Here is a 27,817-nt window from a genome sequence, read left to right as displayed (position 1 = left end):
AATTTGTGGCATTTGGATGAATTCCCAAATTCCATTGCATGCGTTTTCCAAACAACGTACTGTATAATAGCTGACTTCCTGTTGGGCTGGCGTCAAACTTAGAGCACGAAAGTTGTTTGGCCCGATGATATTGTAATGGATTTTTTCTAAATCTGACTATCTAGAATAAAACTGTTGCATCTACTCATCGACACAGAGCGTCTACAAATCGACACTTAATAACTTTTATACTCCAGCTCTTGCGTCTTCAGTCGACAACTGGCCGAGTCTAATAACCTAACTTCTTTGCTGCGCAGCATAAAAAACGAATGAGACAGACTTTAGTAAATGTCCCTCAGATAGTTTATTCAAACGGCCGGGAGTTCTCGAGCAATACTCAGAGATTCTCGGCCCAACATAAGAATACAACAGGCTTTATAGGGTAAAGCCAGACACAGAAATTGTTTAAAGCAAGCCCCCCCCCACCCTCCTCCCCCTCCCCCCTCCCCCCTCCCCCTCTCCCCCTCTCCCCTCCCCCTCCCCCTCTCCCCCTCCCCTAATACTAATAATAAGCAGACATGTTCATCCCTTCTTCAGGTGAGGATTCCCTGATTCCTGTACTCAAGCAAGGCAGTTCTCCATCGTGTCTCCCCATCTTCAGAACAGAAGTGGTAGGTTGAGCAAGAGTTTCAGCCTCAGCTTCAGATGAAGATTCCATGGAGTCTGTCACTATGTTACTATTATAAAATGCTGCAGCTTGTCTTATCTTCTGTTGTTCACTGGGTTCTGTTCATCACAGTTAGGATGAAACCTTCTGTAGTATATTATTTTCACAAGAATTCCAACAACGTACAAACCTAGTAGTGTCGGGATCACAATGTAAGGATTTAAGGAGCTCCAACAGCCTGTATACTCAGAATCTTTCCAGCACCAGAAGCCCAGCAGCATCATTGTATCCAACCCCATGACACCAAAATAGAGAATAGTCTTTAATTTGATGTTTCCTGGTGATACGTTAAACCAGCTGAAGTACCAGATGAGTCCAACAGTTGCTCTGAAGAGCCATTCCCAACCAGGACTTTCCATGTGATCTGTTTTCTGGCTCCAGACCCCTAAAACCAGCAGCATCCACACAGACAGGAAGTGGGCTATGATGTAGCACGGCAACACACTGCAAAACAGTGCCAGAGCGGTTACACGGGGAATGATCAGAAAAAAGTGCCACAGAAAGTAGACGCCAGTGGAGATCCAGCTCATCTTGCGGTTTTTTGGAAGAAAGGTCTGCATGCTGCGGTGGTACGTAATAGATACGGTACTGGCTAATGCAAAAGCTGATGAGAGGATTTTTAAAGCTGAAACAAAAAAAAACATTACATATTATTAACAAGCAATAGTGTTCTTCTGAAAATGCAAGTGATATATATAATAATCACTATAAGCCCTAGATCAAGCATAATCACAGCCATGCTGATGCTGAGACTCTTGAGAAACACACATCGGCACAGCGGAATGAATCGATTTTTGGAATTTAATGTTTTTTATTTGCACATAATTGATCGGTGCACAGAAGTCCTGTCCCAAATGGCACCCTAGGCACTCGCGGTCTTCCTACGAGTCGTACTTTAGTGACGTGACATCGCTTTGACCGTTGGGAAGAAGTCTGCAGCGGGCTCGGCAAAAGTGCGCATTGAGGGCGCATATTGAGATTGTTCTTCAAATTTAAAATCACCATTTAATCAAAATTGACAATTCAGATTTCTTTTAATGGAATATTGCAGTGTTTTCTGTAAATGATTTATGCGGCACATTATAAATATTACCATAAAAAAAAGTCATCATGTGCACTCTGTCAAGGCCCTGCGTTGGGCAGATTCAAAGAAGTTCACTAAGACAGAGAGATCCAAACAATAGTAGTTTATTCCAGACGAAGAAGGTAAACGCACACACCAGATAACACAAACAATACCGACAGAACATAGGCAGGAACTTAAATACACAGTGATGATTAACAAATGACTAGCAGCTGTGATGAAGGGGATTGGTGTCCATGTGACAAATCAGTGGCGGGAACACAGACAGGGAAACACATGTGACACCCTCGTAATCTTTAGTAAAAAAACTATAACCTGTCACTCACACGAGATGCAATCGACAACGATCCAACAATCTAATAAATTCCAGTGGACAATATAAAGCCACGCCCTACATTTTTTTTGTCTTATTTGAGAAGCCGTTTTACTGAGAAGCCGAGAAGAAAAGACTATCACAATTTCTGTTTCCTGCAATTTTAAAGGAACTTTTTTTTGGTGCTTGATAGCATCAGTTACAATCCTCTTTCTTTATATAAAAAAGCAGTAAAGAATTTAGATAGATATTTTCTTTGCAAAAGATTTTAAAGAACTTTTGTGTTCCATGTAAATAAAAAAATCTGAACGACGAGGGTATAGGTAAATTACCAAATTTTCCTTTTTGGGTTAATTATCACAATGAAGTCTGCATTAAATGGAAGTTGCAATCGTCTTTTCTTTCCTATTTTCACATAACAGAGTGAAATGGCTTCTTGATTTCATTGTGATTTTAAGTGGTTCAGAGACACATAATAACTATCTGAAATCTGAAAGTAATAAAGATTCAAAGTTTTCTGGATTTGAGACAGACCTGTAATAAGCTCCAGCTCTCCTCTCTGTAAGAATAAACACATCATAAGTACGAGTTGTGGGGCACTTTCAGAAAATGCCTCAAATTTACGAAGCAGCTGAAGGTCTTGGTTCAGGTACACAGGTCCACCCTCTGTGAAACTGTCCGTTTTTTTAAGAAAACGTGTTGTGGAAATCTCTATCAGCCCAGCATACCTGTGAACACAAAATGCATTTACTTAAGCAACACTAAACTTTACAATCCTTACAAAAAATAAGTTTATTCAAGTGTGCAATTCTTTAAAACTAAAAACAAAGTACTTTCAGTCTACTTTTTTATGTACCTCTCAGAAATAAACTTAAAATTGCACTTAAGTATACTTGACTTGTACTAGCAGAAAAGTTAGGTATATTTGGCTTGTACCTGTACTCATTATTTTTTTATCAAGATATATTTATAAGTATAACTAACTTTTACATTTTGACTTGTATTATATAGGGCCCTTTGTGCACCTACACATGTATCATTCCTATTTTGCACCCGACGCACAGCAGACTTTTCCCTCCACAGACGCAGATCGGTTAATTAGGGAATGCACTTGCGCTCTCAGGGGACGGTTCAGCAAAGAGGAGGCGTGTTCCGGCGAAGACGTTCTCTGGTGCTATTTTGCAGTTCCAGAAAACAATTCTGCCACAGACCAGGAAAAACCTTGTCTAAAGTCAGTGGCGTGTTATTCAGATGCTATTTTAAAGGGGTCATGAACTGGCTTTTTTAATCATTTTATATTGTTGTCTGAGGTCAACTTATGATGTTCGTTTGGTTTTTACATTCACAAACATCAAAATGAATCAGTAATAGGCTAATTTCTACCCTGGTTTTGAGCCTAGCTCCTGAAATGCTCGGTTTTTATGGGCGTGCCACATTGAAGACTTGGAAGTAAACGCCCACTGCTATGATTGGATAACAGTTTTGCATATTATAATGAGTTGCATGTAATGCGCGAATCAGTGGGCGAGGCTAAATTATTATGCTGTTTAACCGAAGCTAATTTCGGTGGGTTTCTCCCATCCCCTATACAATGTCACTTCTCTGTCTTTTACGGCCCTGACGGGAACTTCGGTCTCCACGGCTGTGAACCGCTCTTGTAATAGTACGTTCAAGCCATCAACATACTCAATCAGGGCCTGAAATTAACACCCGACCACGTGCAAAATGCGGGTGAATTTTGCAATTGGCAGGTAAAGCCTTGTTTATACTTTCGCCTGGCGAGTCTCCGCAGACAGCGCGCGCACCTCTCCAAACAGTCGAGGCGTTTATACTTGACGCGCTCGCCGTTGTACTATTCTTTGAAATGACAGGGGGCGACTCAAGTAATTGTCCTCTAAACCATCAGGAATAGGTGAGAAGAAGAAAGATAAACACGTGACAATGTTTATTTTAGTATACCAAACAAAAATAATTGTGTAAAACCCAGTAAACCCTGAGATGACCTATTACTTACAAATATATGTAGGCTAGCCTATAGCCTATATGGGAACATGTATGTATACAACTAAATGAACGATCTCTTAAATATTTTCTAATTTCACTAAACATTGCATTAACTTTCGTGTAGGCTACATTTGTATTAAACATGGACCTTTATGTTCATTAAAAAGGCTTTTTATGCTTTTGTATGCTCATTTTTTAAATGTAAGCAACTAATTTAGAAGCGCAAACTGGGTGCCGGTGTGGTGAGAAGTTCGAGCTCGGCCAGATTCGGCTCGAAGTCGTTCATCTTCGGATGCGGCTCCGCGCGCGTTGTTACAAAAAATGTTGCGCACACCGCCAGGCGAAATTGGGTCTTGCGAAGCCAACGCGCACGACCGCCCACACCGCAATGACATCATTTTTGCCGCGCGCACCTTCGCGCTCGTGCAGACGCGTCGAGTATAACCCCTCATTTACACTGCACACATCTGCAGCGCATTACGTCTGCGACAGGGTTTTATTCCGTCCTCCACGCGGTGCCAACTCACACCAGGAGCATTTCAGAAGCGGAGCGACTGGATGCGCGAGACCACGTGAAAATTGCCTGTCCGACCTGGTTTTTCTTGATTTTTGAGTTTCTACCATACAGTCTATGGTTTCTACCAAGGATATTGGTGTGTAATACGTTTGGGAGTTTGCACAGGGTGTTTATTTTGAATTTGACAATGTTTTTTTGACTTTTATTTTGTATTCCCGGTGCGACTTGGACGCGCGTCCGTCAAAAATAGACTAGGCGCCTATATTTAGCGAAGCGGCGCGGAGAGCCGCTTCTGGGAAGCTACTAGAATGGGCGCGATCAGCTCCGGTAGCCGTGTCGCAGCCGTAATGCGCTGCAGACGTGTGCGGTGTAAATGAGGGGTAAACAAGGCTTGAGCCTTGTATACTTTCGCCTGCCTCCGCAGCGCGAGTCTCCGCAGACTGCGCGCGCACCTCCCCAAACGGACGAGGCATTTATACTTGACGCGCTCGCCGTTGTACTATTCTTTGAAACGATAGGGGGCGACTCAAGTAATTGTCCTCTAAACCATCAGGAATCAGCGGTGAGAAGAAAAAAGGTATACACACATGACAATGTTTATTTTAGTACACCACCACCAATACCACACTACATAAAACCCAGTAAACCCTGAGATTATTACTCGTGATAATAAAACAAAATATATGGATATGAGAATGTGTATACAACATAACTAAATTAACGATCTCTTACATATTTTCTCATTTCACTAAACCTTTCATTAAGTTTCGTGAACATTTTTATTAAACATGGACCTTTATGTTCATTAAAAATACTTTTTGTGCAAACTGGGTGCCGGTGTGGTGAGAAGTTCGAGTTCGTCCAGATTCGGCTCAAAGTCGTTCGTCTTTGGATGAGGCGCCGCGCGCGTTGTTACAAAAAATGTCGCGCACACCGCCAGGCGAAATTGGGTCTTGAAACCCAACGCGCACGACCGCCCACATCGCAATGACGTAATTTTTGCTACGCGCACCTTCGCGCTCGTGCGGACGCGTCGAGTATAAACCAGGCTTTACAAAATCTGCCGTGCACACCGCCAGGCGAAATGGGTCCTTGCGCACCCAACGCGCACGACCGCCCACACCGCGATGACGTCATTTTTGCCGCGCGCACCTTCGCGCTCGTGCGGACGCGTCGAGTATAAACAAGGCTTTAGTAGGGAGCTTTTAGAAAACGTTGACTTAAGGCCTATTTATACTTCTGCGTCGGACCTACGCCGGAGCCTCTATGCTGTAGGCAACGCGTTGGTGATCATTTATACTTCTGCGTCGTTGTCCGCGTTGACGCGCGCAGAGGGAGCATGTGAAACCCGAGGGAGTGGTCCTAGCAGACCAATCACGTCCTTGCGTCCGCGTAGAGTTGACGCGTTGTTACATTTTTGGAGAGGTGCACGTCAGGGTACGCCGAAGGGTACGCGCGCAAAACAGCCTACAACGTAGCTACGGCGTAAGTTCGACGCAGAAGTATAAATAGGCCTTTAGCCTGAAAATTTTAACAAGCACAACTTACAGGTCACTCCCCCTTGCTCTCTGCTGTGCTACAGCCCTCCCTCCTAAGCTCCTCCCCCACCACAACGGAGCCTGCCGTGAACGTGCAGGCTAGTAAACATGCAGGGCCACTGATGACGGCGGATAAACAGTTATCGCACATTCACTGGTAGGGACGAAACATCAACAATATGCTTTATATTGACTATGGCCTGCCCATACTTTGACTTCAAACTTGGTCCTCAAATCATTACGTATTTTGCAATACATGTAATGTAACTTCATAACGTTGCACTCTTTCTATAAGTTATAAATAGCTAGCAAGATAATATAACGGTAACGTTATGTAAGTAATTATTCTAGCGATGTGTAATGCTAAATAAGGTTTGTAGTACATTATTTCAGCAACATGACAAGCCAGTGAATAAGCAGGTTTCAATTGTTGCTTTGCACAAGTCAACGGGCTCCGACGGGCTTGTTTATCGCCATCGGTCTTTTTCCGCTTACCTGTCTTTGTTGTATGAGCATGTGCCACTCGAGAAATTGGCAGTTTTGGTTGTTTGTCCCTCATTAGCACAGCTGCGCGGCACACCGGCAATCTTGATTTTGAACGACGGTACGCGCTCTGTGCAAGAGAGGGGTGTGATCAGCGCGTACACGAGCTTGATTGACACTGCTAAGACATGCCTCCTGGCTCTGATTGGTTGTTTCTGACCGGGAGCGGTGTATTTCTGCAAATGGCAATAGGACCACTGGGAGGAGCCAGAGGAGCTTGATTTTTTCACAGATTATCTGTCTCATATTCTACTGTCAGGACATAATGACAGTTTTAACAAATATGTCAAAAATATTTTTTTACAATAGTTACCTACTGCAGCTTTAAGACTGTCAATCTACCTCATTGGAAGGTAGCCAATGAGAATTAAGTGATCCATTCGTTTTTTTGTTTTTTTTGCAACTGTCCATGAAAGCAGCACAGTTTGAGAGCATGCGACTTCTGTTTAGGAGCGTTCATGCGGTCGGTAAGAAGACCGCCTCGGTTACGACTATAACCTCGGTTCCCTGAAGAGGGAACGAGCGTTGCGTCGAATTGACGCTATGGGGAACGCTTTGCGTGATGACGTCTTGAAGCACATGTAAAATCAGTCCAATGGTGTGGCGGAACGTCAGAGGCGGGTGACGTCACGTACCAGGAAGCTATAAAAGCCGGCCCGAAACAGAAAACGAAAGCTTCGTAGAGTCTGAAGTCATGCTGACAGGCTTGAAGGAGATATGGCAAGGTGACGCAACGCTCGTTCCCTCTTCAGGGAACCGAGGTTACAGTCGTAACCGAGGCGTTCCCTTTCAAGGGAACTCGCGTTGCGTCGAATTGACGCTATGGGGAACATCTATACCAACGCCACCATAGCTACAAATGTCTGTCCTGTGTGAAATCAATTGCGCAGCACTAGGAAGACAAAACCTGAGACCCTGGAGTAGAGTCTAGGTCTAAAGAGTAGAACCTGACGAAGGTGTGCGGTGAGGACCAGCCTGCCGCATCACAAACGTCCTGTAAAGATACTCCTGAAAGGGCCTTAGAGGCCGCCATACTCCTAGTAGAGTGCGACCGGACAGCCCAAGGAGAAGGCTGCCCAGCCGCCTCATAAGCAAGTGAGATAGTCTCAACCACCCACTTGCTCATCCTTTGCTTAGACACTGGACCTCCCTTGTTAGGGGACCCAAAGCATACAAACAATTGATCACTTTTACGCCACAGGGCAGCTCTGTGGACATACGCGTCTAACGCCCGAACAGGGCAAAGCAAATTATTCGCCTCCTGGTCCGATTTCGAAAGGGAGGAGGACAGAAGGCCTCCAAGTGCCACGAGGGAAACGAGATACCAAAGGGTCTTTCCCCACAGACATTCCACCCAAAGGACTGTGGTAAGCACCTACGGCCGCCACATAAACCTTTAAAGTGGACGGGGTCAGACCTGCAGTGAACCGGTCCTGCAGGAACTCCAGAACTGTACCAATTGGGCAGTTGACTGGATCCAACCGACGGTCACTACACAAAGAGGTGAATACTCTCCAGTTCAGGGCATAAAGTTTCCTCGTGGAGGGAGCTCTGGACTGTAGAATGGTCTCAACAACCTCAGTTGAGAGACCTGACTCTATGAGCTGGGCCCCCTCAGAGGCCAAGCCCACAGGTTCCACAGTTCCGGTCGGGGGTGAAAAATCGAGCCCCCTGCTTGGGACAGAAGGTCCCTCCTGACGGGTAGCTCCAGAGGATGCCCGTCGAGGAGGGACACAAGATCGGGAAACCATACTCTGCCCGGCCAGCGCGGGGGCTGTAAGAAGCAGGCAAACCCGGTCCCTGCGAACTCTCTCCAGAACTCCCGGGAGCAGAGCAACTGGGGGAAAGGCGTACAGACGTAGCCTCGGCCACGTCTGTACCATAGCATCCAGTCCCAGAGGAGCTGGATGCGTGAGGGAGAACCAAAGTGGACAGTGAGACGTCTCTCGAGACGCAAACAGATCCACTTATGCTTGGCCAAACTCCGTCCATATCAGCTCCACCACCTTGGGGGTGGAGCCTCCATTCCCCGGGCCTCGGCCCCTGTCTCGACAGAGTGTCTGCTCCTATATTCTGGACCCCGGGGATGTAGGCTGCCCTGAGTGACAGCAACTTCCCCTGGGACCACAAGAGGATATGGCGTGCCAGATTGGAAAATGGGCGCGAGCGCAAACCCCCTTGGTGGTTGATATAGGCGACTACCGACGTGTTGTCCGTATGCACTAACACATGGTGTCCCCTGAGACCTGTGATAAAGCTCCTCAGAGCCCGGAAGACAGCTAACATCTCTAGGCGATAGAATGCCAGGAACGATGATGGTCTTCCCACAGACCTTGAGATGAGCGACCCCTAGGATCGCTCCCCAACCAGTGAGGGAAGCATCCGTCGTTAGCAGTTTGAGACGACAAGGAGCTCCCAGCACTGGGCCCTGGGACAGGAACCAAGGTTTCTTCCACATAACCAAGGCACGTAGGCATCGCCGCGTGACCTTGATTGTGCGAAATGGGTTGCCCCTCGGGGAAAACCCTCTGGTCCTGAGCCACCACTGCAGGGGCCTCGTGTGCAGTCTCTGGAACTGTTTGACAGTGAGTAGCTGGCCTAGCTTTACACTTTTCACAGCTGCCAGGATGGAATCTATGCGTGGCGATGACAGGCGCGCCTGCATCGACACTGAATCCCAAACCACGCCTAAAAAAGTGTTCCTCTAAAATGGAGAAAGCACACTCTTCTTGGCGTTCAGCCGTAACCCCAACTCTTTCACAGGGGCGAGAACAACATCTCGATGTTGAACCGGCATCTGATGCGACTGAGCTAAAATCAACCAATCGTCGATGTAGTTCGTGATGCGAATACCCCGGAGGCGCAGAGGCGCCAGAGTTGCATCCACGCATTTGGTGAAAGTGCAGGGTGATAAAGCCAGGCCGAATGGAAGAACTCGATATTGGTATGCTTTGCCCCCGAAAGCAAACCTCAGGAACTTCCAATGACACGGACGGATGGAAATATGCGTCCTTGAGGTCTATCGTGACAAACCAGTCCTCGGACCTGATCTGTGGCACGATTGTCTCAATGTTAACATTTTGAACTTGAGCTGCATGACTGACTCATTCAGAACTCGAAGATCTAAAATGGGACGCAATCCCCCGTCCTTCTTTGGAACTATGAAGTACCGGCTGTAAAACCCGGTTTCCCTGTTGGAGGGAGGTACATATTCTATGGCCCCTTTCTCTAACAGAGTGTTTACTTCCTGTTCCATAACCAGAACCTGCTCGGGGCCCACCACTGTGGGCAGGACCCCCATAAACCGAGGTGGGCGTTTCTAGAATTGTATCTGATACCCTTTTTCCACGGTCTGCAGGACCCAACGAGAAACATTTGACAGTAGCTTCCACGCTGTCAAAGATTCTACTAGAGGTACCAGCCTCTCGAGACTGGTTTCTGGATTGTGTTGCTGTTGAGTAGTCGGTTCGTCGCCCTGTAACGGCGCACCGGCAGGGAACGACTGAACAGACTGCTCTAACACCCTCCTCAGAGGGGGCGGGCATCCCGAGGCCACTACGTTTCCGGGTGGACCTTGAGATATGTGCTCGCCGGAGACCGCTGCGCCCTGTAACACCGGAGGCGGCAGGGTTGGCAGAACGGTCCCCTGAGGGCACCGAAGAGAGACGGGCACCGTGAAAAGAGGTGTTAACCGCTCTGCTTCGGGGGGGACTACCCTCATTTGTCCTGAGCCCTCGGACGTCAGGACTTTTTCCCAGCAGCCTTCTTGGCGGTAATAACGGTCCGCAGATCCGTTTTACCCCTCGAAGACTGCTGGGTTTGAGAGCGCCCTCCGTGTCCCCGAGATTTTTGTGGGGGAGCACGGGAGGAAACGCTCTGTTTCTGAGTGGCACGGTGCTCAGCGCTCTTTTTAGATGAGTGAGGCTGCTCCCGCTCAGCAGCCTCAATGAAAGAACGGCGGGGGAGAAGTTTCTGAAGTGCAGCTGCCTGTTTTGAAGCTTCTTGTGATTTAAGTCAAGTCAAGTCAAGTCAAGTTTATTTGTATAGCGCTTTTCACAATACAGATTGTATCAAAGCAGCTTCACAGTATTAAATTAAAATAATACAACAAAGTTTGTTTCAAGAGGAATTTATGGATTGATAAAATTAAATTAAATTAAATATCCCCAAAATATCCCCAACTGAGCAAGCCAAAGGCAACAGTGGCAAGGAACCGAAAAACTCCATCAAGTGACCTAATGGTGTCCTAAAACTCCATCAGGTGACCTAATGGAGAAAAAAAAAAAAAACCTTGGGAGAACCCAGGCTCAGTCGGGGGCCAGTTCTCCTCTGGCATTTATGAGCTAGAGGCCGGATTGTAGTTTGAACTGTAGGATTATATGAATGCCTGGCTGAAGAGATGCGACTTTAATCAAGTTTTAAACTGGGAGAGCGAGTCTGAGCAACGAACAGTATCAGGAAGACTATTCCAGAGTTTTGGAGCCAAATGTGAAAATGCTCTCCCTCCTTTGGTGGTTCTGGATATCCTAGGTATGACCAAAAGCCTTGAATTTAGTGATCTTAATGAGCGCGATGGATTATAGGGTGATAGAAGATCCGTTAAATAGACTGGAGCTAAGCCGTTTAGGGCTTTATAAGTCAGTAGCAATACCTTGTAATTAATACGGAACTTTATAGGTAACCAATGCAGTGATGATAAAATCGGTGTTATATGATCATATTTTCTTGATCTCGTAAGAACTCTAGCGGCGGCATTTTGGACTAACTGTAGCTTGTTTATTGAGGATGCAGGACAACCAGCTAATAAAGCATTACAGTAATCCAGTCTCGAGGTCATGAATGCATGAACTAACTTTTCTGCATCAGAAACTGATAGCATATTAAGTAGCTTAGCAATGTTTCTAAGGTGGAAAAAGGCTGTTTTTGTAACATATGAAATATGATTTTCAAAAGACAGGTTGCAATCGAGTATAACACCCAGCAGAGTCCTGCACGGGTCCATTTTTGGAGACCCGCCCCCGCCCGTACCCGCAAAGTTCAGCACCAGATCCGACCCGTCACCCGTGATAATATCAAAATTAAATCCGCACCCGCCCAGACCCGTTAATATTTGGCCCGTTACCCGACCCGTGCCCGCGATAAACCACACAGGTGACGCGCTCATGTAACAACATGTAAGGGTGTGCTGCCAATAACGCACCTAAAAGCTGTCACAAAGAACTGGGAAAAGTAATGATTATTAATAGGCCTGTCAAATATATCAATGAGACATTTCAATTGTTTATTAATAAGCAAGTGTTTTTTGTGTCAAAGATGACGATGCTGACTCGCGATCTTCACAGTAGTGAACGCGCCAGAGAGAAATGCACATTTCATACGGATTATAAGCAGAGAACAGTCTGTTTTCTTTCGTTTTGAATTGTTTTGTTTAAAAGTACACATTTCATGCTTTCTATTTCTCAGGTCTGTGAGGCAAGTAGCTTATACGATGAGTTTCGGTTCATTTAAGAGACGATCAGTTCACGCGCGGGCGCCTCCGGCCGTGTCCTGATTAAATTGCCTGCCTGCTATATTTACTTAAATACATGAATTTGGTAGATGAAACATTGATTAAAATTGCAAACAAGAATATTTTTAAGGATGGCCTGACTAAAACACATATTTGCGTATGTGTAATGCTGGTAATTTAGACATAAAAAAGATTGCACATATTTTTCATCCGCTACCCGCCCGCAAGGAGTTCATTATCCGCCCGCGTCCCCGCCCGTGAATTTTAGGAATGTCACCATCCACCCGTTTTAGCCACTTTTATGCGGGTACCCGCGGATACCCGCGGGTACCCGACCCGTTGCAGGACTCTGACACCCAGGTCTTTTACTGTAGAGGATAAAGTAACAGGACATCCTATGATGTTAAAGTTGTATTGTGCAAGGTTTTGTGGGCGGTTTTTTGAACCGATAAGTATTACCTCTGTCTTGTCTGGATTTAATAAAAGAAAATTACGCATCATCCAATCTTTTATATCTTTAACACACTCTGTCAATTTGGAAAATTTTGCGTTTTCATCCGGCCGTGATGAAATATATATTTGAGTGTCATCAGCATAACAATGGAAACTAATTCCATGTTTCCTTATAATATTTCCAAGTGGCATCATATATATTGAAAATAACAGAGGGCCTAATACAGATCCCTGCGGCACTCCATAGTTTACTGGAGTTATGATCGATTTTTCTTCATTTAAATAGACAAAATGGTAGCGGTCAGATAGGTATGATTTGAACCAGCTTAGTGCTTGTCCTTGAACACCAGTATAATTTTGTAGTCGATCTAAGAGTATTGTGTGATCTATAGTATCGAATGAAGCACTAAGATCAAGTAAAACTAGTATTGAGATACAGCCTTGGTCAGAAGCTAAAAGTAAATCATTTGTGATTTTAACGAGCGCAGTTTGAAAAGCAAACTGCACTGTTTAGCTACAGCACTGTTAACTGCATCTCCAAATAACCCTTGAGTGGATACTGGTGCATCTAAAAGAACATGTTTTTCTTTGTCCTTTATGTCACTTAAGTTGAGCCACATATGCCTCTCAGTGGCCACCAGGGCTGCCATAGAGCGGCCGATGGATTTAGCCGTCTCCTTGGTGGCCCTGAGAAACAAATCTGTGGCTCCACGTAGTTCAGACACAGTATCAGCACTAATACCCCCGCCCTCTTCAGAATCACCCAATAATTCAGCCTGGTGAGCTTGCATTATAGACATTGTATGTAAACACGCTGCAGCTTGGCCGGCGGCGGCATAAGCTTTATGAACCAGAGAAGATGTAAATTTTACTGGCTTGGATGGAAGTGCAGGAGCCTTCAGAGAAGATGCCGTTGCTGGAGAGAGATAGCTTGCGAGCGTCTCTTCCACCTTCGGCATTTCCCCATAACCATGCTCTTTATAATTGTGAATGGATGAATAGTGTGATGTTTGTGCAGTATACACTCGATATGACACTGGTTTCCCCCACGATCTCGACACCTCGGTGTGGAGATCGGGGAAAAACGGAAGGCTTCTGCGCTGAGGCTGTGCACGAGATGGCAGGAAACGCTCGTCGAGCTTGCTTTTCGAACGAGCGCCCTGCCTATCTTCTGGCCACTCAATAGATAATCGCTCGACAGCTCTAGTGATAACATCAAGCAATTCTTCAAACGCATGAGACTGAGGTGGCGAATCCTCAGACTCAGCGTCAATACTAACAACGTCCAACTCCTCAGAGCTGGACAATTGCAGTATTGGTGCCTCCATCGGGAGGGAAGAAACCGCAACGCGTGCTTCCACACCCTGATGAGAGGTACTGGATCTATCAGAAGGAGGCTGAGATAAGGCAGAGCCCGTCTCAACATCCACTGATAGATCCATTTGCGAACCCCAGGTCTGTGATTGACGCCGTGCCTCGGCAGCGGCGGGACCAGAGCCCCGGGGAACGCGATCGGGATTGAACCGAGCCAAGCGGGATCGGAGCGTACGCAATGGAAGCGCGTCGCAATGCACACAGTCACCACCCTCGAGTGCTGACTGGGCATGCTCCTCACCCAAACAAACAACACAAAGAGTGTGAGTATCACCTCCCGTTAAATAACGCGGGCAGGGATGGACACACACTCTAAACTGCTGCTTGCTCGCCATACTGAATATATATATATATGATATAGACAGACAACACCAAATATACAGACAGATTTCACACAGAGCGCAACTGAAGACTCAGAAAGCTTTCGTTTTCTGTTTCGGGCCGGCTTTTATAGCTTCCTGGTACGTGACGTCACCCGCCTCTGACGTTCCGCCACACCATTGGACTGATTTTACATGTGCTTCAAGACGTCATCACGCAAAGCATTCCCCATAGCGTCAATTCGACGCAACGCGAGTTCCCTTGAAAGGGAACTTATCTGACTAAGTTTGGATGTGCGAGTAGGTAACGTTATTAAACTGTTGGTGAGATGGGATGAGAGAATGCAACACTGATGTAGGCAGGCTACAGTTTTACAGATGTGTTAGCGTGTGAATGTTGGGAGTTGGGAACTGGTGAGAAAATGTCCGGTAACCGGTAACTTTACCAGTAATAATAATATTAATTTAGTTCAGCTTAACGATTCCTGAATGCTGTAACTAACGCTCTACGTGACTAAGGCTACGTTTACACGTGGACGGCTATTTTCATAAACGGACATTTCACCCCTCTTCGTTTTCAAAAATAACATTGTTCACACGAACCCGTGTATATGCCGTCCAGAGCACGCCAAACCTGTAGATGGCAGTGTAACGAGAAGCTCAAGCCCACGTTAGCCAATCAGAATCCCGAAAATAGTCACATGCTGTGACGTCGGCTGCCTGAAACTCAATTTTTCCTACTGTCTATGCGGTTGCCTCAGTTTACATGCAAACGTGGAAACTGAGTTTTCAAAAAATCTCCACTTTGGCCGGAGTTTTTAGAAATAATTGTTTTCTCTAATAAAAACTGGGTTTTCTTGTAAATGATAGTAGTGATGGCCAAATGAAGCGTTTCAAAGCATTATTGCTTTCTGATACAATTGTGTCGAAATTGTATAGAAATTGCAGCACCATCTCCTGGTGAAGTAAATGTAATGCAACAAAGCTGACAACCATAAAATGCAAGTAGGTTTATATGTTAACGCCCCGTTTATTACGTGTTTACCGAGGCGATCAAAGCTGAAACAGTGTTAGTGCTGTGAAACTCATTTATGTAGGTGAATTTTACAGATACTGATGAATTTCATGTGTTCACCTTGATAATAAAACATTAAGCATGATGTGTGTGTGTAATTATTTCTTTAGACAAGGACAGAAGATCAGACCAGCTTAAAAAAAGTTGGAAACCATCACAGAAATACTAATGGTTTCTATTAAAATACCGATAGGAACCATTGGCTTTTACCATTTAAACCACTACAGAATTCTTTTTTGTAGTGTGTTTGGGACATATTCCATTAGGATTTAATGCCCCCACCAATAGAACCCAACACATATCAGTAGAGACTCACCGAGACCACTATAATTCCCATTACAACCAATAAAATCCTCATGAAAACCATTAAATCCAATAGAATTTCGGTAATGGTTTCTATAGTTTTTTTTTTTTTTTTTAGCAGGGCAGTATCATGTGTGAAAGCTTTATCTTGTTTAGCTGTGGGAAGCAGAACTCTTAACTTGTTAACTGGTGGGACTGATATTTTTGTATGTTGAAAAGGATGTGCTTGTGTAACTGGTTGTACTTGTATAATGTAGCAGAGGGTTTTTGAAGTTTCTGTCTTTGATGCATATTTTTATGCAACAATGTTCATATGTTCTCTAATTAATAATAAAAATGTGGCAGAGGGTGTGCTTTGGGTACATGCAGAAGGCTTAGACAAAGTGTTCATTAAATGGTATGGTTTTTATTCAGAAATATTATTTTCTTTGTCTTTGGTGAAAGGTGATGTCTTTTTTTTTTTTTTTTAAACAATTTCACCAGCTTTAGAGACACCGACTACTGCAACCCACAGTGTTGCCATGGTTTGGCTTCACTTTTATAAGAAATACAGCCGCCAGGTTTCAAACCTGTCAACACTGGATTGGGCTGTCAAAGCAGTCAGGTGGTTCACTACAGGAGTGAACCAGTGTGTTTGCTTCAGAAGTCATTTTCACGTGACTAGTGACGTAATGATACAAGCTCCGAAGCAGTGGTTCATTGCAAGGACCGTTCGAGTTTGAAGCAAGCTTCGGAGCGTCGGTGTCAGACGTAACATCACTAAATGATAGGCCAAACCGCAGGGAAATATCTGCGTTTTCCCATCGTGTAAATGGGGCCTTAATCAGCCATCAGCTTTGGACGCTAATGGATTCAAAAAGTTCAAGAGTCGAACTAGACGTGAATATTACGCTCTATTCGCGTTTGGTGTGAACGCAGCATATGAACAGGCTGCGATGTCAAGATTGCAATGATGGAGTGTGTGTGTGTGTGTGTGTGTGTGTGTGTGTGTGTGTGTGTGTGTGTGTGTGTGTGTGTGTGTGTGTGTGTGTGTGTGTGTGTGTGTGTGTGTGTGTGTGAGGCGTGGGCGCGATCGAACAGTGGAAACATAAAAACATACTTCGTCATTTTGTTCATACAGGACATCGTTAAAACTGACAAAGTGTGTACTTGTGTACACTGGTGGTAATAAAACACAACATTGTGCTTTTGTCAAACTGTAAACTACAAACACACACACACACACACACACTGTTTCAAAGCAAAAAATATTTATCCAACCCCATTTAAACAGTCTGTTGGTGGCATGTTTTGGACATTCATCATATTGCATTGGTTTTAATTTCTTGTCCTCAAAGCACTAATCTTTATTTTAAGTTACACATTATACATTGTTAAGAATTTTTTTTTTTTTAATGGTAGTATTATTTTATACAGAAATTAATTATTTATAATTCAGATGAGAATAAAGTTTATTAAAATGTTAAGGAAAACAAATAGCCTATATTGATCTGAAATATAGCAAATTAATAATAATAAAAAACATTCAGGTACAATTACATTTACATTTACATTTAGTCATTTAGCAGACGCCTTTATCCAAAGCGACTTACAAATTATGGTGGTGGTGGCGCAATGGATAAGACACATGCCTTTGGTGTGAGAGACCCAGGTTTGAATCCACTGTGAGACACCAATGTGTCCCTGAGCAAGACACTTAACCCCTAGTTGCTCCAGAGGTGTGTGACCTCTGACATATATAGCAATTGTAAGTCGCTTTGGATAAAAGCGTCAGCTAAAAATGAATAAATGTAAATTAGGACTAAATTCAGCGAGTCATCATAAAGAGGCAAAAGCAACAACAACGCAAGAAGTGCTCAAAATACGAAGTTCAGGTATTATTCAGAGTAGCATAAGCCTGATAAGTGATGTTTCAAAGGGAAAGGACATTTTTTTTTTTTTTTTTTTTTTTTTTTTTTCTATAAGGTTAAGTGCTCACGGAAGAGATTGGTTTTCAGCTGTCTTTTGAATGTTGTCAGGGATTCTGCATTCCGGATGAGGGTGGGGAGAGCGTTCCACCAGCATGGAACTGTGAATGAGAATGTTCTGGAAAGTGATTTTGTGGCTTTCTGTGATGGAACCACGAGACGTCGCTCGTTGACCGATCGTAGGTGTCTGGTAGGGATGTAGACTCGTAGGAGTGAGTGAAAGTAGGAGGGAGCTGAGCCTGTGATAGTTCTGTAAGCAAGCGTCAGTGCCTTGAACTTGATGCGAGCAGCGAGAGGTAGCCAGTGCAGAGAGATGAACAGAGGAGTGACGTGGGCCCTCTTGGGCTCGTTGAAGACAAGACGAGCTGCAGCTCACCAAACATTTACCAAACATATCTCAAGGTGTTGGAGAGGAAAGGATACTGCTAGGCTCTAGTTCTACTTGCTAGCAGTATACACCCCTGGGTGTCGGTCAGGACACAAAGAATGAGGAGACTGTTGCTTCTTTCCAAAGTGTATTATATATTAGTATATTAGTTTTATGGTCATGTACTAATACTTTTAACACCTAAACACCAACGAACATCCAAATAACAGGCAGCAATAAACTTCTAGGTGAGCAGCTGCCGTTCTCTCAGGAATCTATATTGACGCAGCAGGCAGCAAACAATAACAACAATACTCTGCATAATTAGCCATTCATTCAGGTGTGACACTGACTGAGCCACAATGCAAGGACAAAAGATATATTTAGAAGAAGACTTATTGACGATTTAAGATTTTGCTTACATCTATCTTGTAAAAATGTTTTGCTATTTTATTAAAAAGGTTACAATTACAACAATAATTACAATTTCAACAATATTTCAAGTGTACTCTTTCTTTGTAAAAAAAAAAGAAAGAAAAGATTATAGGCCTACATTTTATCTATGTATTCATTAGTTTGAATAGGCTATAGCCAACATTGGAACAGCTAACATCTTAGTTGATGACTTTATTTTTGACAAAAATAGTATTTTATATATATAGAAATTGCTAAACAAAAGCTTATTTGATGTGGCAGTATATTCTACAGTAAAAACTGTACCCAAATCTAGTCAACAAAATGTTGTCTTTCATATTTCGCCTGACTGTAACGTTGTTTTTATGAAATATTAGGGCATATAAATGTTAATTTGCAGTTTAATACGTTGCTTATACAAATTGTCTACATTTCGATTTTTACTCATCTCAGTATAGCAATACAGTTTGCTAAAACATCATCATTCATTCACACACGCGATTTAAATTTAAACTGTCTTTTTGCGAGCTGTGGTAAACAGCGCGCATCTCTGCCGTTCATTCATTCACAAACAGAAACCCGATTCACGTGAGAAGGATAAAAAACTTACTACAGTATTCCTCAGCTCGCTCCTCGATATACCCGCACTTCTGAGGTACATTTTCCATTATTATTATTCCTCACAGCGCTGTGAGACGGTGTAAACAAGTAATGATCTGAATAAACTTGTGTTTTCTCGAGCTGATATGGGGGCGTTCACAGGTTTGCCTCAATCATTTGCGTTTGAATAGCGCGCGCTCTCCGTAGGCGGAGTCACATTACATTTGAATGAGCTGTAATGAGCTCGACTGGAATCGCTCTCTTTTAATACAGATTTCACAAGATGAGAATATTTGTTTTTTATATAAATTACTTCATTTAAAAGAAGAGAATTCAAGCTTCATGCCTGTGTGTCTGTATGCCTGTTTGACTGAGTATTCGCTGAGTTATTGTTCATTTTCGGATGCGTTTCAGAATGGACTTCACTGGCAGAGAGAAGGCAGAACTCGCTTCGTGTTTATTTTTCTTTATTTGGCAAAAAGCACAACACTTTGTTTTTATTGTGAGTACACACAAAAATAATACACATTTAACAGAATCGATTGATGTATGAAACTCCTATGGAAAAATCAAAGTCAACAGAGTATTTATGAGTTTCTTTTACACTGATAAAAAAAAAGCGAGCTGGTATCGCCGGCGATACAGCCGACCTCAGGGGGTTAAATGGAGTGCACACATTTTTACATTGTAGGGTTATGTAAACATTTTATGTTTTATTAATCATTGTTTCTTTGTTACCATGTTGGAGAGAGGTCTGTCCTGGGGGAAGAAAGGCGTGGCCAAGGGTGGAGGACTGTTATATCCTGTGACCTGCCAATTAAGCCATACCATGTGCTGCCATGTTGGAGGGGGATTTTGGGTTTAGATTGTTTTGCTTTGTAGTTGTTTGTATTTGTCGTCCATTTTGTCCATTATGTGTAAATTGGTTTGGCCAAGCCACTATATATGTTTCCTTGTGTCTCATTCAGTTAGGTCAGTTTGTTCAGTTTATAGCCTGTTCTGTTGTATGCTGTTTTGAGTATAGTTATATTTTGTTGACCTCTTTTATAGGCCTAGTTGTTAACTTTTTGGTTTCTATTGTTTAGTATTTTTTGGGGTAAAAAAAAAACAAAAACATTTTTCAACAAGAAACGTCTGTTTTCCTCATTGCCGGACTGTTTGGTCCGTGACAGCAAGTCTGCCATCTTCGGAACAGTTGGCTTTGCCCTCCAACGCTGACAGTCTAGACACCCATGCTGATGCTGACGAATGGCTTCACGTCCACGGATGATCCAATAATAACGCTGGATTTCGGCAAAGACTCGCTCAGGCCCTGGATGATGCAGCTTGCAATCATAATGTTTAATCAGTAGTTGGGTGACTGGGTGATGAGCATCCAACACAATGGGGTGTAAAAGGTAGATTCTTCCATGGACTCCGCTCTCCTCAATCGACCTCCCACTCGGATTAAACCATTGAATCTGTCCAATTCAGGAGCTAAGGTAAGAAGGCGACTGTCTGAGGACACTGGTTTCCCAGTAACCAAATGCTGATAGTCATTGGGAAAAGACTCCTGCTGAACCCGCTTAAGAATAAGGTTCTCAGTCTGACGATAGTCTTCTGCATCGGGAAAGGATTCAGGAGTAGGGTTTACCAGAGTTTCCTTTACAGTGGCATCCATGAGTTCCTGCCAAGTATTGTGGTTCCAGACATCTGGGATGACTGATTGGGGTGGCACTGCAGTGGTTCCGCAGAAGACAGACTTCCGTAGCTCTGAGTGATCATCTTTCAAGTCTGTTCTGGGCAATTCTGGCCAGGTAACTGGATCTTGGAGTAAGAAGGGAGGACCTTGAGACCATCTGTTCATCTCTGTAAGGACATTCAGAGGTTTGCCTCTAGTGAGGTCGTCTGCAGGATTGCTGGCTGAATCCACATAACGCCAGGAACACTGCTCTGTTAGCTCTTGGATTTCGGCGACTCTATTGCCAACAAAGACTTTGTAGTGGCAGGAATCAGAGTTCAGCCAGGTAAGAACTGTAGAGGAGTCCGTCCACAACACTGTGGTCTCTATTTGCAAGGTCATTTCCTTCTTGAGCAATCTAGCTAACTGAGCGGCCACCAGAGCTCCACAAAGCTCCAATCGAGGAACTGAAAAGAACGTTTGGGGGCCACTCGGGATCGAGCCACCACAAAAGACAAGTACACTTGGCCTCTCTCGTCAGTGGTCCTTAAGTATGCCACAGCTCCATATGCCTGCTCGGAAGCATCTGAAAATATGAGGACTTCATGTGTGGCACCATCCTTTACCTCAGGAGGGACATAAGTCCTAGGGAGAATGATGTTTGGTAGGTACTGAAGTTCATTCTCCCAGACACGACATGACTGCAGTAGCTCAGGTGGTAAGTTCGGGTCGTCCCAACCCGGAACACTGGGAACATTGCTGGCCCATTGGCGTATCTCAAATCCAGCTTTGGAAAGCATCTCCCTCAGTCTGTCGACCAAGTGCCTGGCAGCCTCAGGGGTAGATAGACTCTGAAGGCAGTTGTCCACATAAAAACATTTCTCCACTGAGAACCTGAGGGACTCATCGGCAATACTGTGCTCGATCACATGGTGCTGCAGAGCATAAGTGGCACAGCATGGACTGCATGTAGTGCCGAAGGGTAACACCTGCCATTCAAAGACTTTAGGAGGCTCATCCACTTTCAGATCACGCCAAAGGAACCGCAGTAGGGGGCGATCTTCAGGAAGGAGGCGAACCTGATGGAACATTGCCTTGATGTCACCACTTACTGCAGCTGGATGCTCCCTAAATCTGATGAGTACACCTAGCAAAGATGCTCCAAGGGTAGGGCCAGGCACCAGATACTGGTTGAGACTTTGCACCTGATATTGGTGGGAACAGTTGAAAACAACACGGGATTTCCCATTATGACTGACAAGGTGATGGGGTATATACCAACATTCGTCAAAGTCTGACTCCTCAGTTACTTCCTGGACAGCTCCTGTCTGAATGAGCTTCTCCATATCTGCACTATAGGTCTTTGCTTTCACTGGATCCTTTAACAAACGCTTCTCGATACTACGCAGATTTGGCATGACTGACTCCGAGGCATAGACTTCTGTCATACTAATGGTGTCCCCAGTCGAAGAATTCCATTCACTTCTGTGCGGATGGTCTTGGTTTCAAGTAACTTTAAAGCCTCCTGATCCTGTTTGGATCGAGTAACCTCTTTCTCATCCCTGTGTGGAACAGCTTCTATTTGCCACAATCTTTGGACATTCTTAAAGAGCTCATCTTGTGGTGGAAGGACAGATGTCAGTAAACATTGTTGGGAGGATTTAGGCCGCCCCATGAATGATGTGGGGCCCTGGAGGGTCCATCCCAGGCGTGTGTGGACAGCAGCAGGTCCACCTGGAGGACCTAATCTGATAGGCTCAATTGGGGTAATGAGATGTGGCTGATCTGAACCAATCAGAAGTAGAGGCTGAGCATCTTTCACAGGCAGGATAGGAAGACCACGTAAATGTTTATACTTCCTCTGCAGTTGATGAGCAGTTTGAGAGATTATGTAAATCTCTGCAGTTTGACAGATTATGTAAATCTCTGCAGTTTGAGAGATTATGTAAAGTAGGTACAGTTCCAGGCTGTCGAAACATGTGACGGCGGAACCCCGCTCGCTGTTCAGAAGGAAGTCTGCTCAAAAGGCGTGCGACGTGTGACCCACAATTCAGTTCAATGACGCCTTCAGGTCCTAAAGTCTTCAACAAACCCACCAATGACTGTACCTGAAGAGCAAACTTCTGGAATGCAACTGCATCCCCACACTTTACATCAGGGGCTTCCAGGACACTGGCAATTTTCCTCAAAGCTAGTTGGTGGGGCTGACCAAACTTCTCATGGAGGGCCACCATGGTGTCAGTAAATGGGGTAGGCGAGTTCAAAAAAGCATCGGCAATCAGCTTAGCTTCATCCAACTTTAAGTGGTCCACCAGTACTTGATATTTAAAGAGTTCAGTCCCATCTGGAGGAAGCAGATTCTCCAAAGCGATACGAAGTCTGGCAAAACTCGCTTGGATCCGGCCGGCTGAACTTGGGAATAGTAGGGGTAGGCCCTCTATATACATACTCTGAGGAGTGTGGTAAATGTGGCATGTTTGACTCTACCTTGACCACAGGTGCTGGACGCCTCAAATGAGTTGGTATGGACCGAAGTTGGGGAGAAGAAACTGGAATTTGGGCACATAAGGGTTTCCGATACGAGGTCTGTGCAGCCGAAGATAATAACACACTTAGGTCTTCGGGTGTTGGAGGCAGTGGTAGCCAATCTGGATTTTGAGAGCAATACTGAGAATGACTGTATGATTGTGCAGGGTGAGCCTGGGAGATCCTTGAATACTTTGGTAACTCTGGTTGGTATGTAGCTGTGTCAGGTTTCGTTAACTTTAAAGCCTCCATACCTCTTCTCAATTCTGATTCTGGCTCGGGCCAGGGCGGAAGCTCAGGCCAATCTTCATAATCAGCTGATGTGCCCAGCTCTGTCTGGACTACACGACAGGAAGGACTGGATGGCAGTTGGGGTTCTGGTTGCACTGGAGGACAATCATGGCTTTTAGTTGTGCTAAGATCTGCTCTAAGGGTTTGGGCAACTTTGACCAGTTCTTTGATCTCAGTACGAACCTCTTTCAACTCCATCAGGTCCGCACGAAAAGCTTCCTGTGATTGCAGCAGCTGTACATTTTCTCTGCGAATGGCTTGGAGCTCGTTATAGAATTCAGGCTCTGTGAAATGGTTCTGCTGGACTGATGTGAATGACTGAGGTAGGTTTTCGCTGTGCTCTGCATAACTGAAACTTGGAGGTCTGAGCCAGGGGCCTACGCGAGGAGGAGCAGCATCATCATAGGGGTAGTCAGGATGATCCCATGATGACTGAAGAGGTGTCATGTGGGCAGGTACCTCCCAGGGTTGTGAAATAGCATGTTCACCTACAGGTCTGCCTCCTACATACTGCACTTCAAAATCTTGGAGTCAAACGGGTGGACACGTTCGGTGTTTAGGTCTGGTTGCGCTAACAATCTCCTCATCGGATTCCATGGTACCAGGAATGAACACTGCAATCCGGCTCGAAGGACCAGTTTGTTGGAGAGGAAAGGATACTGCTAGGCTCTAGTTCTACTTGTTAGCAGTATACACCCCTGGGTGTCGGTCAGGACACAAAGAATGAGGAGACTGTTGCTTCTTTCCAAAGTGTATTGAATATTAGTTTTATGGTCATGTACTAATAGCCTGGTAATACCAGACTCTGCTACTTCACTTTGCTTCGTATACAGAGTCTGGAAGGGCATAATAGAGAAGTGTTTTCTCTCTCGCGGGGGGGCGCTTGTCTGAAGTTTAAAATCATTGGTTACCCGTAAGCCAATCACATAACGTTTGGTTATGGCGTGTGTTATGCGCATGCTCAGCCGCATCTAACTTCCACTGTAAACGCATGTATGATGCAAAAACTAAACCATCGAGCGAAATACCGGAGTGAACATGGCTGTGAATGACTTTTGGAGATTATGTGAAGTAAATCTACGCATCCACGGTACAATCAGCGTCTACGTCACGGCTCTCAGCCAGCCCTCTGTTCGTTGATTGGCCCGGCTGTTTTCAGGCCGGTGGAAAACTGAAAGATAGGCTGCTATCTCAGACTGACTACAGGAGCGAAATGAAATTAGCGGAAGTAGGAAGTCTGACGTAGTCAGGCTAATGTACTAATACTTTTAACACCAAAACGCCAACGAACATCCAAATAACAGGCAGGAATAAACTTCTAGGTGAGCAGCTGCCGTTCTCGCAGGAATCTATATTGACGCAGCAGGCAGCAAACAATAACAACAATGCCTCCTACTGGAAGCATCGGGTATCGCACTCTAAAATAACTATCAAAATAAAAGTCCCACAATAAAAGTCTTCTTTCTTCTATCTCCTTCTTTCTCTTTTATACACAAGGTCTTTTTGTCTTTTTATTAAGTTATTTAATAAACTAATTATATAAAATTATTGTCAAATAAACTGCTATGCTTTCACTTTATTAATAAAACTTATTTAAAATATACAAGGCTTAAGATATTTATTTTGTCCACCTTTGGTGGTACAGCCTGAGACATGCACATTAAGAAAAATTGCCTTCTGCATTTTTGTTTTGCTTTCCCTCCATTGTACCGAACTCGTACCGAACCGTGATGTCTGAACCGAACCGTGACTTCTGTGTACCGTTCCACCCCTCTGGAGTTAGCACTGTGAGTGTGTGTGTGTGTATGTATGTGCGTGCGTGCATCCGCTGGCATGGCACTGTTTTTCACATTTAGATAAAAAAAAAAACCTTAACAATCCAAACAATTGTGGTTAAAAAGTATATAAATAATAATTTTTTTTTAAGAAAATGACCGATCGTTTCGCTAGATCAGCCCCTAATCCTCAGCTGGGAGCGCGCACAGCCCGTTGAAGCTCTTCAAAGACCTTTGAAACTGCATTGATTTGGACTGCAAAACGTTGATTACAATTGAAGTCCATTATTCAAAGAAAAATCCAGAAATGTTTTCCTCAACAACAACAACAAAAAAATTCTCTTCCACTGAGGAAAGAAAGACATGGATACCTTGGATGACATTATGGTGAATAAATGATTAGGAAATTTTCATTTTGAGGTGAACTAATCCTTTAAGTAGGTTTCTGGACTGTATTGACTGGTTCAATGGCTGGTGTGTTTTTCCAAAGTTACACCTACTCATCTACGCCTTGAATACACACAAGCCCTTCACACATTTCAAGCAGAACATAACAAGTTGCGTCAAACTCAGTTGTAACTGGGGGGTGGGACTCAGTTACAACTGTCAATAATTCACAACCTACCAATAATAATTACTGAATAATTACTAACTGAGCCTTTTCAACTCTTGTAGCATAAAACTACTAAACTAGTTAGTATACTTTTATAAACTACACAATTTGCTACAGGTATTGACTAGTGAACTATCAGTATACATGAGTTCACTTGTAGTATAGTTGCAGAACTGAAAAACTTAGAAAAACTGAAAACTACTTGTGTTAAACACTTAAAATATACTTAAAAATATACTTGTATACACTCAAAAGTGGTCCAATTTAGTCCCAATTAGTACTGAAACAGTACACTTACAAGTTTACTACTAGTACATTAGCTATAATGCATTTTTATTTAATTGCAATTAGCATGCCATGAAGTGTCTAAAACATTACATTCAGTTCACACTTAAGTATATTCTTTTAAAGTATATACTCTTTTTAAAAGTATGCTAAAGTGTAGGCTACTTTTTTCCCCCACAAGACTATTCAAAGAAAAATTGAGAAGCAAATCTATCGCAGACCTGAGGCAGAGTCCAAACTGAAGGATGTGGAGTGGTTTGATCAGTTTATGCCTGTTAGCAAATTCCTCCACCTTAGTCTCAAACTGGTCCAGGGAATCCGAGTACCAGAGCCAGCTGAACACCTCTACCAATACTGAAGAGCCCAGCAGCAGAAAGATCATCACCGCCATATACACATAGTACCCATCCTGATAAAATATCACAACAGTCCGAATGTCCAGCGCTATATCCAGCAGAAAAAGTAAGAATCCCACCCATGTAAACAGGTATTCCAATAAAGAGTACTTGAAAGGGTAGCTTTTCTGCATGTCCATGATTGATCCAGTGTGAAAAACCATGATAAAGAACAACTACCTCATTTTTACATGGATATATATATATATACGACTAAAAAGATCTGAAAGAGAAAGTAAACTAGTTTACACCCAGACATGAACTCCTCCCATGGCATGTATTTGAGTAATGTGTGAGATAGTGAATGAAGTTACTTAAGCATGTGACCAGACTCACACACAATTGGTTGTCACTGTCATGATTCTGCCATTTTGTTCTTGATTTTCTCTCGTCTTGAGGCAGAATCATGACAGACCCATGTTTTTATGTGCAGCATATGGCCATTTGTTTGGGCCATGTGCTTGCGTTGTCTCATTTCTAACCCCGCCCCCTTGTTATCTTCGTTTTGTAATTATTACCATATTAGTTTCACCTGTTGTGTTCATTTTTAGCCTCCCTTTATAACCCCCTTGTGTGTCTCTGTCCTTTGTCGGTTCATTCTCAAACACTGTTGATTGTTGCTTGTCTATCTTTATGGTATACCTCTGTGAGTACTTTGTCTGGAATCCTGTTTTACGTATAGTGAGATTTGTTTTGCTGTTAGTTACTGTCTAGTCATTGTCAAGATCAAGGCTAATTGCCTCTTGTCTTGTTTTGCCCCCTCGTGGGTTTTGTTTTCTCTGTTTTGTCTACAATAAATTGTGTGTGAGCATTCAGTCTGCTTTTGGATTCGTCTACCTTCATCCACATGACAGTCACATGCTGTCACAAGCTATTGTCACATTTCACTTCCATTCTTTCAGGGTGAATCAAGAAAGTAAACACTGACTGTATTAATAAAACGAAACCACATAATTGTACTTGACGTCTTTGAAATTAATGTGGGGAAAATAAAATAATACTCCCAAGTGGATTTACACAAACTGAGAAAGTCAAAAAGGGTTAGGTTGTGCCCCGCTCTTTCAGTTTTCTGATAATCAAAACACTACCATTTTGTTTTGCTCAAATATTTGCATTTTATTGAAAAGTACAACATGTACTAAATGCAGAGATAACATTCAGTTTCATAAGGACTTCAATCATTCA

At 43.8% G+C, this 27,817-nt stretch overlaps 1 protein-coding gene across 1 annotated transcript; it reads right to left on the bottom strand.

Moving 5' to 3' along the window:
• Positions 1 to 559: 559 nt before the first annotated feature.
• LOC309510949 (XK-related protein 8-like) lies at positions 560 to 26,643 on the bottom strand. Its single transcript, XM_082185966.1, has 3 exons — positions 26,459 to 26,643; positions 2,638 to 2,831; positions 560 to 1,331 (listed from the first exon to the last, which is right to left on the bottom strand). Exons 1-3 carry the CDS (start codon positions 26,626 to 26,628, stop codon positions 742 to 744), a joined length of 954 nt encoding a protein of 317 aa, XP_082042092.1. The 5' UTR covers positions 26,629 to 26,643; the 3' UTR covers positions 560 to 741.
• Between the last annotated feature and the right edge of the window lie 1,174 nt (positions 26,644 to 27,817).

This window comes from Leuciscus leuciscus (assembly GCF_965113295.1).
Source record: "Leuciscus leuciscus genome assembly, chromosome: 12".
Lineage (NCBI taxonomy): Eukaryota > Metazoa > Chordata > Actinopteri > Cypriniformes > Leuciscidae > Leuciscus > Leuciscus leuciscus.
This window is presented reverse-complemented; position numbering and strand designations above follow the sequence as displayed.